General features: G+C 46.2%; 1 protein-coding gene across 1 annotated transcript in view; it reads right to left on the bottom strand.

Moving 5' to 3' along the window:
• The window catches only part of LOC104468555 (rho GTPase-activating protein 32-like), a gene marked incomplete at its 3' end in the record, with an annotated part of 72,080 nt that overhangs the window by 23,038 nt on the left and 33,220 nt on the right, over nt 1–15,822 (bottom strand). Inside the window, exon 7 of the mRNA XM_010082739.1 lies at nt 994–1,080. Within this exon, the coding sequence (XP_010081041.1) occupies nt 994–1,080 (87 nt within the window). The remainder of the gene's footprint in view (nt 1–993; nt 1,081–15,822) is intronic.

Raw genomic sequence — 15,822 nt, 5'->3', positions numbered from 1 at the left:
AAAAAAAAGGAAAAGGTGACTGGTTCTACGTCCATCCTTTAAAGTGATGAGGCCAACCCCCAGTGCTTTCATTTTAGTTTAGTAACACAGAAAAAGAGGGTCCTCAGCGGTTGGGCACGGTTCACAGCCTCTGGAGCTATGGCCAGCAGCTCGGTTACGCCTTGCTGGAGCACCTTCCTGAGCTCTAAACAGAGAGACAGGCACCACAGCCATTCCATTAATGCTCGGCATAAACTGATAAGATGGATGCTCAAGAAGTGCCAAGATGAATCAAGAAAAGAACTGCTGTGCTAAGAGCAGAAAAACGACCAAACACGGGCATTAACTGGGGATTGAATTTGTCAGTGCAACGTCTCCTCCAAAAACAACTCCATCCAACATATCAGACTGTGATAACCTACTACACAGCATCTCACAAAGCCACCATCCCCGTATCGGCAGCCGGGGAATCTGTGGTACAGGGGCAGATCTACCTGCCCAGAGCATTTGGACACCGCAGTAGCAGAGGCAGTGGAAGGATTTCACACCAGATGTCTGGAGACGTAACTGGGAACAGCTCAAGAACCCCCATCTCCTGGTTGCCAGCAGCTCGCCTTGATCACCACAAACACTGCCCGGCCTTCTCCCGTACGTCTGGGAGCGGATCTGCTGTGTCCGTGTGTCCGTCCGCGCTCCCCCCACTACGGACGCAGAGCCCAAGCACACACGCTCGTGTCTCTAGGCTAACCACTGTGCAGCTCTGCACACCCAGGATGATTTGCTTAACAGACTCCTTTTTTCTCCCCTCCACGCTGCTTTGCTTTTCTGCACATCAGCTGGCCGCAGTACCACAGGCAGCATCCTTTTGAGGACTGAGCTAGTGAAGAAGTGGAAAAAAAACCCCACACGTGCCGCAGAGAAGTGTCGGATCAAAATATTCCGAGGTTGTGTGACCAAACATAATGCAATGCAGTCTGCAAAACAAGGCGGGGGGGCAGAAAACACGGCATTTACCTGACACGAGATCTGTACAAGGTAGACCAGCTCCTTGGATTCGCAGCCGTTCCTCGTCACTTCGTTCTGTTCCTCCGGGAGCGAAAGCTACACCAAGGGAGGGGTGGAGAGAAGAGAGAGAAAGAGCAGGTCAGTGAGCATGTAATAATGCATGAAGCACCACATTCCCATCAGCTTGCTCCGAGACATGCTGAGTAGCAGGGAATCAGGGATGTGCTTGTCTGTCTGGAGTTGTCAGATAGAAAACATTCAGCATTCGGGGCTTACGCAGACCCTGGAACGCCATTGGATTTTGGCATCTCACCTGACAGTTTAAAAATAAAAATATGGTTCAAAAATAAAACAATCACAAGAAGGCAAACTGTTCAAGGCAGGGATTAAACCTCTAGCTTAGAAGTCTGCAAAATTAATTGTTCACTGAAAATATCTCCATAAATATTCATGTATCAGATAACAGGGGTTCCTCTCCCAATTTTATTCATTTTTTATTTTATATGTTCAGGCAGACATTAGACAATAAAACCTATCTTCTAATTTCAGTGCTGTCAAGCAATTTACCACAACAGGGAGTTTTATGGCACCATTCATCACATTCAGAGTCGTTAAATACATCATCAGGATGGGCTTTTCCAGAGCAGGGAGGAGCGACTTCACCGTGTCATTCCTGTACCGAGCGCCACGACCAGCCCTACTACTAGTCCCATCAGACTGGTTCATAGGTTCATACACAATTTTGCCAAGAAGAGCCAAGGCTTGACGGACCATCCACACAGGTAGGATGAGCTTAAACACGCTTCTGGTTCATGTGGTCTCCCCCACCTGAGAGAAAGCGGCTCATCTCTAGTAAGCCGGCAGATGAAGACAGTGATTACAGGAGCCTCCTGCAGAGGATGATTTGTTGGTTTTTCCTCTGGTGGAGATGAACAGCCACAAAGCAAACAGGAGGGGAGGTTATGATATGGCACATCCCGACCCTGTATTCAAAAGCTCCGTAGTTTTACAGGGCACGATCCTGCGCATTGATCCTCCAGAACAGGGGTTAACAGGAACAAAACACTCTCCTCTCTCCTCTCTTTGGAAGCTCCCTTCTGCTCTCCCTCCAAGAACAATCCTCCCATCCAACTCTGGCAAAGCAGCAGGCGTTGGAAAGACCCCGTTGTTTGTCTGGAGCTCCACGAGTCCAAGCGTACTGTGAACTGGTGGGGGCACGGGACCTGCCGCATTTCCTGCACAGAGAGCTGCAAAGCCAGGGCTAGCGACCGCCGAGAGGACTCCAGCTAGAGCGGAGGCAGCTTTGGGTGGCCCTGCTTCCTGAGCACGTTCCACTTGTCAGTGCAGTAATTACAACTGTTGAGATTCATGCAATCATTCTTTTTTTTTGCTTTACACCACAGAGTCACATTCTTGTGTGCTGCTTCTCTCACAAACTACAAACACTCCAAACAACCATCTCAAGGACAGGCACTACAAAAATCTGCTGCCAAGACTAGGACTGTTGGCTACCAAATGCAAGTGCCAGATCCTCAGCAGGTAAGAGCTGGCTTTGCTTTGCAAGCTGCACGGGGCTGTGTCCACTCCTAGCCCTGCCTCTGACCCCCAGATGTCCAGCTAAGCTCATTTAGATACCTTTGGCTTTCATTTCCTTGCTTCCCTTCTTTGCCAAGTGACGTCAACTCCATCAACCATGTAAAGGGAAATTTGGGCAAAGCTCACAAAAGCATTTATTTGATTTGTCTATGGAACTTACTTATTTCAACTTCTGCTTCACACAGCCACGAACGCTTGCTCTCGATCTCGCTCGCACACACGCATCTCAGCCAGGGAGTAAGGCAGAGCCGCTGGCGGAGAGCCGGCACGCAGAACAGACAGGTTACAAGAGCTTTGGCAAAGCTGTCCTCTGTGTCTGGTGATGAACTTGCCCTGCTTCCAATGACATAACTCATTTTGCACAGTGTCGCTAGCTAAAGCTTAAAGTCTTACCTGCAGCTAGAAAAAAATAAAAATAAAAAAAATTAAAAAAAAAAAGAAAATAAAAGGAAAAAACCCACCATCTGCCGAGGCGTTCCTGAGCACACAGCCCTGCCCAGGATTTGGGGTGATCTGCACACGTGAAGGGCAATGCAGGCACCTGGCAGTGGTGCAGGCAGGAGGACAAGGTGACGGGAGGATGTGATGGGGCGGATGGCAACGGCCCAGCCTCACGGGCAAGGATAAACTTGGGCAGGTTTCACCCCAAACCCAGCACACATCTGTACTTGAGGAGAGAGAGATGGCAAGAACGCGGGAGAGGTGTCTTTCGCCAGGAGTTTGAAGTCAGTGGAAAGGCTGATGCTTTTCCTGGCAGAGGATGCGTCATTGTTCCAAGGGAACCTGGTAATCTTTTTATGTTTTTCCGAGATGGAATTTAAGGTTAACTCCCTGGCGAAGGCAGCCAGACACACGCAACCGAAATTTCTGCTGCTCATACTCAGCCATAGCAAAAGCTCATTACCTTTCCAAACCACCACTACATCTGATAATTTTTTCTGACAGGATTAGGAATGGACTTTTTTTTTTTCTTTTTTAAATTTCTAAACCACCACACTTCTAATGTCTCCTTGATGTCTGTCCCCTCGCTAATTTACGATGTTTGTGCAATTGAGCAAATCAGAGGAGGGAAAAACCACAGGACAAACGCCACCTTTATGCATCACTTTGGAATGTATGTATTGGGTGAAAAGTATGTCTGATGGCCAACAGCATGAAACATGAGGCTAATTTTCCTGTGAAATATTGCTGTGTTTTATTTTTAAAAAAATTCTAGGGCCCAAATATCCTCGGGACAAATCCTGAAGAAATTAAAAGCCTCAGCACTGATCAAACTCAGAGATGCAGACTCATTATATGAAAAAGCTTTTACTACCTCTCTTAGCTCCAGTCCCCTAATAGCCAATTCCTCCGCTATCTCCTACATTACCCAGGTGATTCCCACACCACTTCATCTCCATTTAGCCGAGTCTATACTTACATCAGTTTGTCTTGTAATGGGGCACCTTCAAGACCTGCTTTTTGATATATTTGAAGATATTATTTTCTTATATCTGAAATTTTTGGTTGGCAAATCTTTTCCAACAGGGAAATATTTTCTAACTAATTACTCTGACAGCATAAATGTATTTATCCGGCCTATTGTCCTCTCTCCAGATGTATCTTGCTAAATGCACTAACTACACTCCCACACGGTTCCCCATCTTCTCCTGTTTTCTCCTTTTCATACTGAACTGTGGCTTCAGAGCAGGAAAAGAACATTTCTGACAGTGTGGCTTCTTCACCCAAGCACAAATATCCTGAAGCAGTGATGAAAGTAAAGACAAAGACATGTTTAAACAATATTTTTATATCTGAACCTCCATTTCTTCATCACTGTTTGAAATCATCCCTTTGGAAGCTCAGAAGTGGTACCCAAGAGCAGGAAAAAAAAATTAAAAAAAAAAACAGAGCTCAACAAGCCAAAAAAGAAAATGCATCCCCTGTAACGCCACACAGATTACTACTCCAAGCTAACCAGGGTGTGCCAGGATCACTCGGGGCACCTCCGAGCTGCACGCAGCGTCACCTCCAGAAATCAATGAATCACCGCGGGGCTGCCGCACTCGGCTCTCATCAGCACCAGGGTGAACGCCACGCAAACAAAGCTCTCACAGACGAATTTTCACGTCACTTTTGTGAAGTGCAGAGGATCCAGCTGTGGAGGAGCATCTCACAGATGAATTCTGGCCACACCAGTTTGCTAATACTGCTGCTGAGGTTCACTGCATGGTTCAACTTGCTCTTTGCATGCTGAAATTAAACCCAAATGCGCCGCTGCAGTAAAAAGGCAAAATGTTCCCCTGAGAATACCCTGGTTTTCCCCCATGGATCGAGCAGAGCACAGCAGAAAACACCATGGGAACATGTAAGGAGGGTACTAGCAACAGAGACAACATTAAATGCTGTTTGAATTCCCCTCCAAGCAGGCAGTTCACACCAAATCGCAGGTGCACTCAGAAGTCCGAATTTTATGCAAGTACAAGGCTGTGGGATGTGCACTTTGCCTGTGGTCACTTGCAGAACTATTTTAAGCTTGCAGATACCACGAGACACTTTCCTCCTATGGAAGCATGATTATTCAGGAGTCAGCATCCTTCAGCTGAGCTTCACCTTCCAGACTAATAAATCCTACCGTCGCTTATGCACAGCGAGGGCAAAGGGCTGACACCAACTCCACAGCAGATCCTTGAGGTGCCTTCATCATCCTGGATGCAATAACAGTTCCACGTGTGCCTTATATGTACAAGACCCGGTCTCCTTGGGGTTATTTTTTTTAATACAAGCTTCCAATGAGGCCACGCACACAATGCTGTGTATCTCGGTCCTTCTGAGAGAGGCTGGAACAGCTGTGACACTCAGGGTCCTTCACAAATCAAAACTATTGCAGAAGCCAACGGAAAGATCTCACTTTCCACCCCCGATTCCAGGTTGAGCTGCCAGCGCAGGCAGGTTACGTATACTTTGGGTTTCTTTAATTCTTCAGCCAAGTATATTTGATGCCTAAGATCGCTGAGACAGAAAATCTCAGAGAGTTGCATCAATCTTTTCCCAGATTTTCCTGTATTAAGTTGCAAATGTTTTCTCATGAGGCCTCACCCTTTTATTTCCTCTAAATGTGGAAAAGGTCAATGTTCATAAGCAATGAAATATTCATAAAAACTTCTCAGATGCAGCCGTTAGGGACTTCATTAGGCAAAAACAACTTCTTGGGGTCTGAAAACATTCTGTTTTCATGAAGCTAAAATATCTGATGTTATTAAAAACAAACCAAGGAACACCCCTCCACGCGGCTGCACGCAGAGCAGCGCCTCGGGCGATCGGCAAAGAGGATGAGGGCTCCCGAAGCCGAACCCGCCACCTGTGGGTTCTGTGGTTGGAACTGAGTGGGTTTGCCTTTGGTCTTTAAAGCTCTGTATGAACAGACCATCAGGAAACTTCTTCACGCATTCCAGGCTACAGAAATAACAGCCGCAAGATAAATTAGACCCAAAACACTGTTAGGAAGAGAACTTTTCAGAACAAAGCCGCTCGGCTGAAAAGTGCTTTTCACCGTAGTTGGGTGAAACCTGGATTTTCTGGCTCCTTCACATGAAGCACAAACTATCTCGCTTGTAATGAAGTTTGGGAGATTTCTTCTCTGCATGTTTTTTTGCTCCCATGATGACTTCATTTTCTTCTCCTTTTCTCCTGGGGGAAACTACTTCCAGTCTGTGGGGTTTCAGAAGACAACAACGCAGCACGACACTAAGCAGCGGCTCCCAAACAAACGTTTACCGCGGACACGGGTGGCTGGGCTCTGGCCAGACACACAACGGGGTAATGAGTTACACATGGTGACAACACGGAAAGTCCCTGCGCTCAGTAAGTGTGACCACAGCTGGGGGAAGCACTGCCAGAGCCTGTCCCAGAGTACGGACGGGTGCAGGACATCGAGGACCATCAAGAGATACACCGTGGGGTACAACACAAAGGACAGTTTTGCTAGCACACCTGGGATGGAAATCAAAAGCACAGCCTGTAGGGTAAGGCCAGCCCCAGAGACGGGAATGCATCTGGTTCCAGTAACACAGAGCCTCTGTTATGGCATGTTGTTGATTAAATGATTGTTTTTCGGAGAAAACAGAGCATTCCACTTTGACAGGCATGGGAGGATGTGTGATGAGCTCCACGGCCTCTGTATTTTCCCAGAGCATGCTGAAGCACTGACACGGCATCCAGGCATACCCGGCCAGCCTTGCTGGAGGAGAGCGAGGAACTGCCCTGCTACAGCTCCCACGGGGCTGGCTGCTGTTCCCTCTGAATTCCTAGCACTTAGAATGTGAAACATAAAAAAGAAAGAAAGAAACATACAGAAAACCCAGCCACTTGCAGAAGTGTGTTGCAAGGAATCAGCGTACGAAAAAAAAGCCACAAGTCAAACAAATAGATTCCAAATAATGAATTTAAATCTCACAGCTGGTGAAGTTTGGTGCGAGAGGCGCTGCCGTGCACACTGTGCAGTATTCTGAAAGCAGCTGGTCCAAACAGCCCTCCTTACTCTGAGAGCTCAGCCAAACAAACACGTAAATAAAACCCAAAGCAGCTCCCAGTTTCTTCGACTTACGGCGAGCACAGAGAGGCAGGGAAGAGGAAGTGGTGCAAGTCCAGCTCTCCTACACAACAGACACGGAGAGCTGAGCCAGCACAAAGGGAGAAGTTACAGCAGCACATCCTGAAAGCTTCCAGTGACTTCGGATTCCCCATGAAGGAGCAGTGGCAACTCTCATCATCATTTTGCAGGGCTCTTGGAGACGCTTGGCACCGGTCTGCACCGCTGCCGAGAGCCTGGAACGGGACTGAGCTGCCTGGGGCAGGAATTTCAGAGGTAGGCACATGGCTAAAATCATTCCTAGAAAGCTCAGGGGCTGATTTTGTCCAGTTAATAATTTCCTGGCTATGAATGAAAAACTGCATGTCATCTTGCAAAACTTATCTGTCTACTGTATATCTTTCCATGGTTCCTGTCAGTGTGGCACCTGAGATGAGCACTGTGTCCCTGCACCTCATTACAGGTTTATCCAGATCTATGTTTCACATACATACATCTCTGCACCAAAACCAAATACATAATAAAGGTTTACAAAATTATTCAGATAAAGTTCAGAGTCAATACGCATTCTCTTTGTATTCCAAGGATTATTTTTAAAGAAAGAAAGATCAAAGAAAATTAAATAAATTGGAAAATATTCTCATTTTAAAAAGAAGCCTTTGCTAAACCCATCCTCATTATAAAGGAAGTGTTCTGGGCATTATTAGCAACAGTTTGGAAGACATCTAGCACCATAAAATGCAATAAACTCATTTTTTAACTTGATACTTGTTTCTCTAATTAGTAGAAGATGCAGTGGAAGTTTAAAAACATCTATCTGCACAGCCATTCCCTTCAGCCGAGGTAGGAAACCACTACAGGGATGTTCCCCAGCCCCATCCCAGTTCATTCCTTATTCCTCATTAATATGGCTTTCAGACTGCTTTCCTCAGTGCAGAAAATCTTTCAAAAGGGCACAGGTTAATCCCTGGGAGGAAAGCCACAGTTTGCATTATCTTGAGCTTTAAAATCTGTAACGTCAGACAGTCTACACAAAAATGCAACAAACCCCCCCTTTAAACTACATCTGATCGCTCCGCAAAGAAAACACTGGCTGTTAAACTGTGATCGGGTTCACTCCTTATTGCCACATCGCATTTGGTGCCATCCTTAAGGCACTCTCCCAGCTGTTTTTATTTTAGCATTATTACGATATTGTGCCAGTAAACAAAAAGGATCTTATCTCAATCTCTGGAAGGCTGTGTACGACTTACCCCTGCGACAATGATCTATTCTTTCCATGGATGGGCTCCCTAGCCAAGGCCTAACAGTTCCAGGTCTCTCCGTAGCTTCCCAGCAGCTAATTGAAAAAACCTTCCAGGCATCAGCTCCGGAGTGCAAGAACTCCAAAATCAAATTAAACTCCCCACGGTCGGTTCACTCGCTCCCCTCTCTCCCTGGTGCCGCTGGCTCTTCAGATGAACGTGCCTAGGAGCAGCAGCCGAGATCTGCCTCCTTCGCCCCGTTAGCCGCTTCCACGCTGCCCATTTCATGCTCAATTTGCACTGGAGAGAAATCAGTGGTGTTCCTTTCTCTCTCGCGCGCTCTCTCATTGGAAAGGTCCCACAAGACAAGCCGTGGAGTTTAACAAGAGCCAAGAGAAACAGAGAGGGAGGGAATGCATGCAGGGATTGTGTTCAGGCGCGGCACAGAAGTCTGCTGCTACAGCTCAAAAGAAAAAAAAAAAAATGACAGCAAACTGCCATCACATGCCTGAAACCCAGCACGGTTTAAGGCAAGCTGATTCCTCATCGTTCATTCTTTTCCACTGGTATCAAACTGCTCAGAGCTAAAGCTCTGGGAAATTCCTCTCCGGTCCCTGGTGCTGTGCGAGCTGCAAATCAATGCAGGATGTGTGCCCTAATGCCTGGGCACAAGGCTTCTCTGTTCACTGGACATATTCCCTACAGAAAACAAGTATTTAAATGATGAAAAGTTCGCTGTCAAAATCTTCCCTGTTCAGTTAACAGCCGAAAGATGTTAGCTTGTCCAAGGGGTCTGTGCTGTGACCAGAGAACAAATGATCCTTAGGCATCTACCAAATCAATTTTTGCAGCTCATTATTCACCGGCAGGATTTTATCATTCAGCACCTGAGCACCGATAACCACCACCAAGGAGATCACCCCTTCCCCTCAGCCCCAAATTTTGGGGTCACAAGGTAATTCAGCCATTCAAAGAACTGTTAGTTCTAATGACCATCACACCGTGTAATAGTGCTACTGCAATTTCACAGCACTTCTGCTAGTCCAGAACCTCGAGGACTAGTCGTTTCTGTTCAGAAAGGGGCATTTTGTGAATTACTGCCCAGGGCAGTGGTTCTAATTACGGCCAGTCTCTCCTTGCCCAGCATTTATCTCACCATTGAAGGCAGGGAATACAGTTAGCTCCCTCTTCCCACATCTGTGCTTTTGAACTCCCAGGTTAGAAAGGAAATCTTTAGCTGCTCTGCTTGGGACACTACAGTCGGTCTCGGGGATGGGCTGGCAGCACAAAAACTGACAGCAACTAGTCACATAAGCATCCAGTGGTGCTGGCATAGCAGCTTCTTCCACTAACATCACGCTTCAGGAATTTCCCATAAGTTCATGTTTTAAGTCTAACTCTGCAGAGCAGAGTTTCTGCACAGGCAGTTCTCCCAGTTTTCCCAGTTTGTTGCCCACACTGACAACAAACTTAGTGTAACATGTACATCCCTGATCCCTGAAAAGCATCTTCACATGACTTGGAAGACAATTCATTGGTTTTCACTTCTCCCACCCGTACGGCACAGCTGCACCCCACGAGCAGCCTGTTTTTGTGCAAACCAGGGTAGCAAGCAGTAAGCAGCAGCCTTCCAAGCCCTGCTCCCTCTTTACCCCCCACAGCCCATCTGAAAGCTGATTCCCCATTCCCTCTTGCACCTGGTCTTCTCTGTTAAAATTAGAAAGCAATTTCTGCCACAGAATCAGTGCTCCTAATGATGCACAGAGCAGCCTGTCATCGGCACAAAGACATCAGAGAAAGTGACAGGGAAGTAAATCTCTTCTGATGCAAACAGCATCCTGAAATGACCTGAAAATGCAAGAGAGGAATGCCTGAATGGTTGTCCATACCACTGATGCCCCTGTATTTTGCTAACTGGTAGCACGTATTATTCAGAAGTACACGGAGGATCTTACCAGTGTAGGACAAGGCTGATTATAAATGCCGCTCCCCCTTTTAAACTAGCTATGCTACTTGCCCGCGTTATTCCTACCAGCCAGCTCATTTCCTTCCAGCTGGGAAAAGAAACACCAGCGAGCAGCTCGGGAGGCTGCCTCGACTCCTGAAGGCAGTCTCTACCAGAGAGCAGTGTTTCAAAGAAGGGTTAACATGCTTCACTGCCAGAAGACATGGTGCTTCTAAGCAACCTGCTTTTTCCCTTTTGCTGCACACCTACAACTGGAGAAATTCCTCCTGTTGTCGCAGGCACCAGGCAGGTGTCAGTCTACTTTCTGGTGAGCACAGCAGCCAACATGCCTTACAATCCATCACATTCGCCTCTCCATTGTAAAGTCCTCTAGAGGAATAATGAAAAAGTTTCCTTGAACCTGCCTCAGCTCTTTCCTAGAGAAATCACCTCCCTCATTCCAACCAAACCAATCCCCAAGCAACACCATCAAAACCCACAAGTTTCCCAGGGTCCCAAATCAAACCACTCCAGGGAATGAGAGAGAATTAGCCAAAGTGACACCACGTGTTTTGCCACAGACAAAACTCTCACTACTATCCACAGCACAACCAACACCAGGTATTTGTGCTCCCCCACTGAGCTGAGTCAAACAGTTAACTAGAAAAACCTTCCTGCTGCAAACCAAACTTTGCTTCCGACACAAATTCCCATAAAATCGCGATGCCTGGCAGTCGAAAAGAAAAACCCAGTCCGTCTCCCAAGGAAACCACCTTTAGTCACTAGCTAATCGACGCTGGTGAATGTAAGCCCAGACATTTGGAAACAGACGCTTTGATACACACCGAGTCCACGTGCCCGCTCTGTGTGCTATCCGTTACACCACAGGCTGTGCTCAAAAAGGGAAAAGTAAATATCTTCCACGTTACTGTTCAAAGCAAAGCTCATTCAGGGTAATGATGGGTTTCCATAGCCACATTTGGTATTTTTGAAATCCAGTAACTTCAGGGTTCTGATAGGATTCTGGCATGTTTGGTACTACCTTTTTTTTTTTTTAAAAAAAAAAAAAAGCTACTGACCTTCCCCCTGTCTGCAAAGTAGCACGTTTTTCAAAGTTCCCAGCCAAACGTGGAACATTTCAGACTCTGTGAATGGTTCCAGTTTAATTTGCTGCTGTTGTTGTTTGGGTCTGTGTGTTCATTAACACATGTAAATAAAGGCATCTGGTGTTACCTCTCTCTGTTTCCATTTCACACCCTATTAAAGTCTGATTTCACAATTAATTGAAACCAAAATGAGATTATTCAGAAACGAATCCTCTCTGGCAGCCTTTGTCACGCTGAGGTCTGCTCCCTACCTGCAGAGACACAGCCCTTCTCCTGGCAGTATTTAAACATTATGGCCATCCCACAATGATACCAAAAATGATGCAAAAATGATGATACAAAATCAGCCCATGACCAGGAACCCCTCCTCAGGCTGGGTTAATTATCACCCTTTCTCCCACCCTTTTCTACTCCCCAGCCCAGCCTCAACCCAAAAAACCCCAAGCAGCTGTCAAGATGAGATTTTTGAAAACTGGAAGTTCGCGATGCTAAAATTTTATTACAGCCACCTCCCCCCAAAGAGGCGGCTGTTTGGAGCAGCCTGGAACTAGGCGCAAGGAGAAGACCATCCCAGGCAGAGCACGAGAAGCCGGAGCGCCGGTGCACACTAGATGGCATTGCTCTACACATTATCGCAGAGGTTAGGACACGCGTCTGCTTCCTAAGGAAAACACCAGCAACTTTATCTTCCTGCTCATGTAGCCCCGTTCCTTGCTCCTTCGTGCAAGGAACAACTGTGTGAATATTGACAGCGGCAGGACAATGGAGACGGCTCTGCCAGAGGAACCAGCCGCTCGGCGGCTTCAGCGGAACACAAAGAGGCAGTTAAAGGAGCTGGCTTATTTATTTATTTATGGAAAAGAAAAGTGGCTTTGCCACAAAACAAAGCATCCTTTCTTTCACTGCCCACCACTGGACAAAACAGGATATTCTGGCTGCTGCAACTCAACGTGCACAAACCCAACGTTCCCCTCATCGGAGGACTGGGGCTGTTTTCACAGTTAGCCCATTCAGGAGTGACTTACACAGAAAAACCACTTCAATGGGCCAAGAACGAGATTGCTTTACAGTTTTCGTCCATCATTCTTTAAACAGGTTCATTTTCTATGCTGGCAACACAAGTTAAGGATATAAACCACTGAGAACCTATGATATGTTATTGTTTAAGCTTCTTGAGAAACGCATTCATCCATAGTCAAAGAAAGCCAGTGAATATAAATTTTTTTTACAGCTATATAAGATAAATATACTTTTGATCTTCCTGCATACGGCGTTTCATAAAACTGCTGACTTTCAAGGAAAGTGCATTAAAATCACTGAGTTAGTTACGACTGCCTTTTCTTTTCTCCGCTCCAAAATCCATTAAATCCTGTGGGAGGTCAGTGACAGTTTTAGTCATACTCTACTTTTCCATTTGCTGGAAACAAGCATATTATTCCTCTGAGAGAACTGAAAATTGATACAGTCCTGTCATTCCAGGCTATTAGTCTCTTACTCACTTTTTCTGTTTTCTCCCCCACTAAATCAATATTAACTTTTTTTTCCACACTGATAAGAATCAAAGCCACTGGAAAGAATGCCTTCTATACCTGAAACACCAGCAGGAGCTCCAAGGGAGGAGAAAGAACAACAACAAAAACCCAGGAAAAAATAATTTTGATGGAGGGAAGAGTATTGTGGCAATGAGAAGTTTAATTTGCCTTTTCACAAGTAGCTCAGCAAGGGAGGGAGGCTGGAGGAAGCACAGCCAGCATTCATACCACTGCAGAACAAGGCTGCTCAAAGGTGACAGGCAACCTCCTCCTAGCACCGTCCTTCCCACAGACGCCTCTGCCCAGTAATTCCATAGGCTCAGGAGATATTTCAGCCCATGCTGATGTGTTCCTGAAGCCTGATTTCTAACCAGTCGGTGTTACCCTCCAGGAGCACCGGGACGGTCCTACCTCTGTCACCAAGCTCACCATGTTCTTCCAGCTGCTGCCTGCAGCGCCCTTCAAGACTTGGATAAAGAGAAAAAGCTCAACGGGGTGACAAAGTCTGCCTTGGCAAATGATGAAGTAGACGCTATGAATGACAATAAATAATGCCGACCCCATTTCCACTGCCGGTCTGGTCTGGGGGTCTTCAAAAGCCTTACACACCAACGATGAATGAACCCGTCAGTGCTCCCTAGATAAGCAGTCACCATCAAAAGCTTCAGAAACAGACTGCAAGCAAAAGCAAACAAGCTGTGCACATCGTACATGCAAACCATGTCCTTCTGAGCAAGGATCTGCAGCACCAGGCTCGGGACAGAACGCGGTGCGGGGGGAGATCGGTGCTACCAGAACCACATCTGAGAACGCCTTCCCCAGGAAAAGCATGATTTATTATCTGGCTAAATACCAGCTTCTCTTGCTGACAAGAGGAGCAGCAAATGAAGGAAAATAATCTCCCCTTAGCTGGCAGGAGGAAGTGATAAAAGCGGAGGGGAAGCTTACTCCATTTCCTCCCATGACCCCAGAAGAGGGAAAGATCAACAACCACTCATCTTTACAAATCAGGCTGTGTGAAACCCAGCGCTTTTGGCTTCTAGCTGTGCCTCCAGCCCCCAGCTCCACATAAAGGTTAGTCTCTGACTGAACTGACCGCTGAGTGCATTTTAATGCAACGCAGACACAGCACAGAGCTCTAGGACTCCCAGTGCTTTCAGATCCAGCCTACGACCTTCAGCTACTTGCCGATGGCTTTGCCAAACCTCAGCTGGGGGGGAAGGCACAGGCACCATTTCGGTCACACATGCGTGCACATGGATGAGAAAGAACATTTTAAAATTTTACATCTCATCTCAAATGCCCCCCACGCTCTATTGTTTAAATAGAGAAAATGAAAGTCCACGTTCCCCAGCTGGGCTCAGAGGAGCAGTGCTAAACTGACACGTGTTTTCTATCACTACGTGTATTTTTATACAACAACTTCAGCAAGAGCTAAGGCGTGGAATAGACTGGATGGAAGCATTTCCCCTCAACTCCTCCGTTCTGGGAAAAGGGGGCTGGAAAATGAGCAGAAGACATACACAGACAAACCAACTTTCTAAAAAGAAGTTTCTACAGGAGTAAAAGCAAAAACTTCCCCCCTTAGCCAAATGTTGCATTAAAACATTAGCCAGACTGAAAATACCCGGCTTTAACACAAAACTCCAAGGGGATATCACAATGCTTGTGTTCACTGCATCTCGCCTGCTCTTCGTGTTCACAAACCCATGCACACGCACGGTTCCTCTGAAGAAAGGAGCGTCCCAAAGTGTCCCAAAGTATCTGCAGGCTTCAGGCAACACACAACTCACACTAGCATACAGAACTCAAAGTACAGCTGACAAGTGACTAAACAGCCACAATAGGTCTAAGGTCTAGATATTCCTATATATTGAAAAAAAATTGCTTACCTGCTCTGAACAGTAAATATTGCCCGAGTTCCAGAGAAACATTTCTACTAGTTGCAGAACGAACATACAAGGCACTGTAAAACCCTCCCTCCCACACACGTACCAGGGTTTTACGTGAGACTTTTACACGATGCTATAATCACACAGCTACACGACACAGTCAGACCTTGTGTAGGAAGGACCGAGTGTATTTATGATGAGACCTTTCAATGACATTTGCAGGAGTTATATGGCTCGAAGAAATGATCCTGAACCCCTTCAGGAAGTTTTCCAGAACACGAGCACGTGGTTACACCAGCACACAAACAGCAGTGATGACAATAACTGGGGAAGGGGGTGCTGGAGGAAGACCAAGGACAGAGACAAGGCTTGTTTCTGCCAAATCCTGGTGAACTTCCAGGATCTATCAATTCCAAGAGTTAAACAGGATTAATATCTTTATCATTAGTATTAACATTCTTCCTGACATCACAGAGACACTAAAACCTTGAAAGAGTTGACACCATGGTCACCAGTTTTCAGTTCTGAAAATAAATGAGTTGGAAAAAAAGATTGAAATAATCATGTGGAAACCTTACATCCCAAGGAATTACGTGAGAAACTCAAGTTTCTCTAAACAAACGAGTTTCCTCACTTTTGTTGAGAAAGGCTGGAAGATACGTGTACACGTAAAGGCTTGCACAGCAAAATCCCGAAAGAAAAGTGAAACTTACTTGGGAATTCCCACAATTGAAAATCTAATTCTAGAACTGAGTGGTATTATTTCTTGAAGACATTATATTGGAAAGCCTGGAGCTGTCAGCCCAGGAAAACCCAACTCATCACATTGCCCTGAAAAGCATCCCATGCTCTTAAATATTAACTGCAACCTTATGCCTACCAAAAAACGAAGGGAGGTGAGTGTCTTTTAGAGCTTTTCTGAGCCTTGTCAGTCCCAGGATGCTGAAGACAGA

This window comes from Pterocles gutturalis, unplaced genomic scaffold (assembly GCF_000699245.1).
Source record: "Pterocles gutturalis isolate BGI_N339 unplaced genomic scaffold, ASM69924v1 scaffold1940, whole genome shotgun sequence".
NCBI lineage: Eukaryota > Metazoa > Chordata > Aves > Pterocliformes > Pteroclidae > Pterocles > Pterocles gutturalis.
Note: the sequence above shows the minus strand (reverse complement) of the source record. Positions and strands in the feature narration are given on the sequence as shown.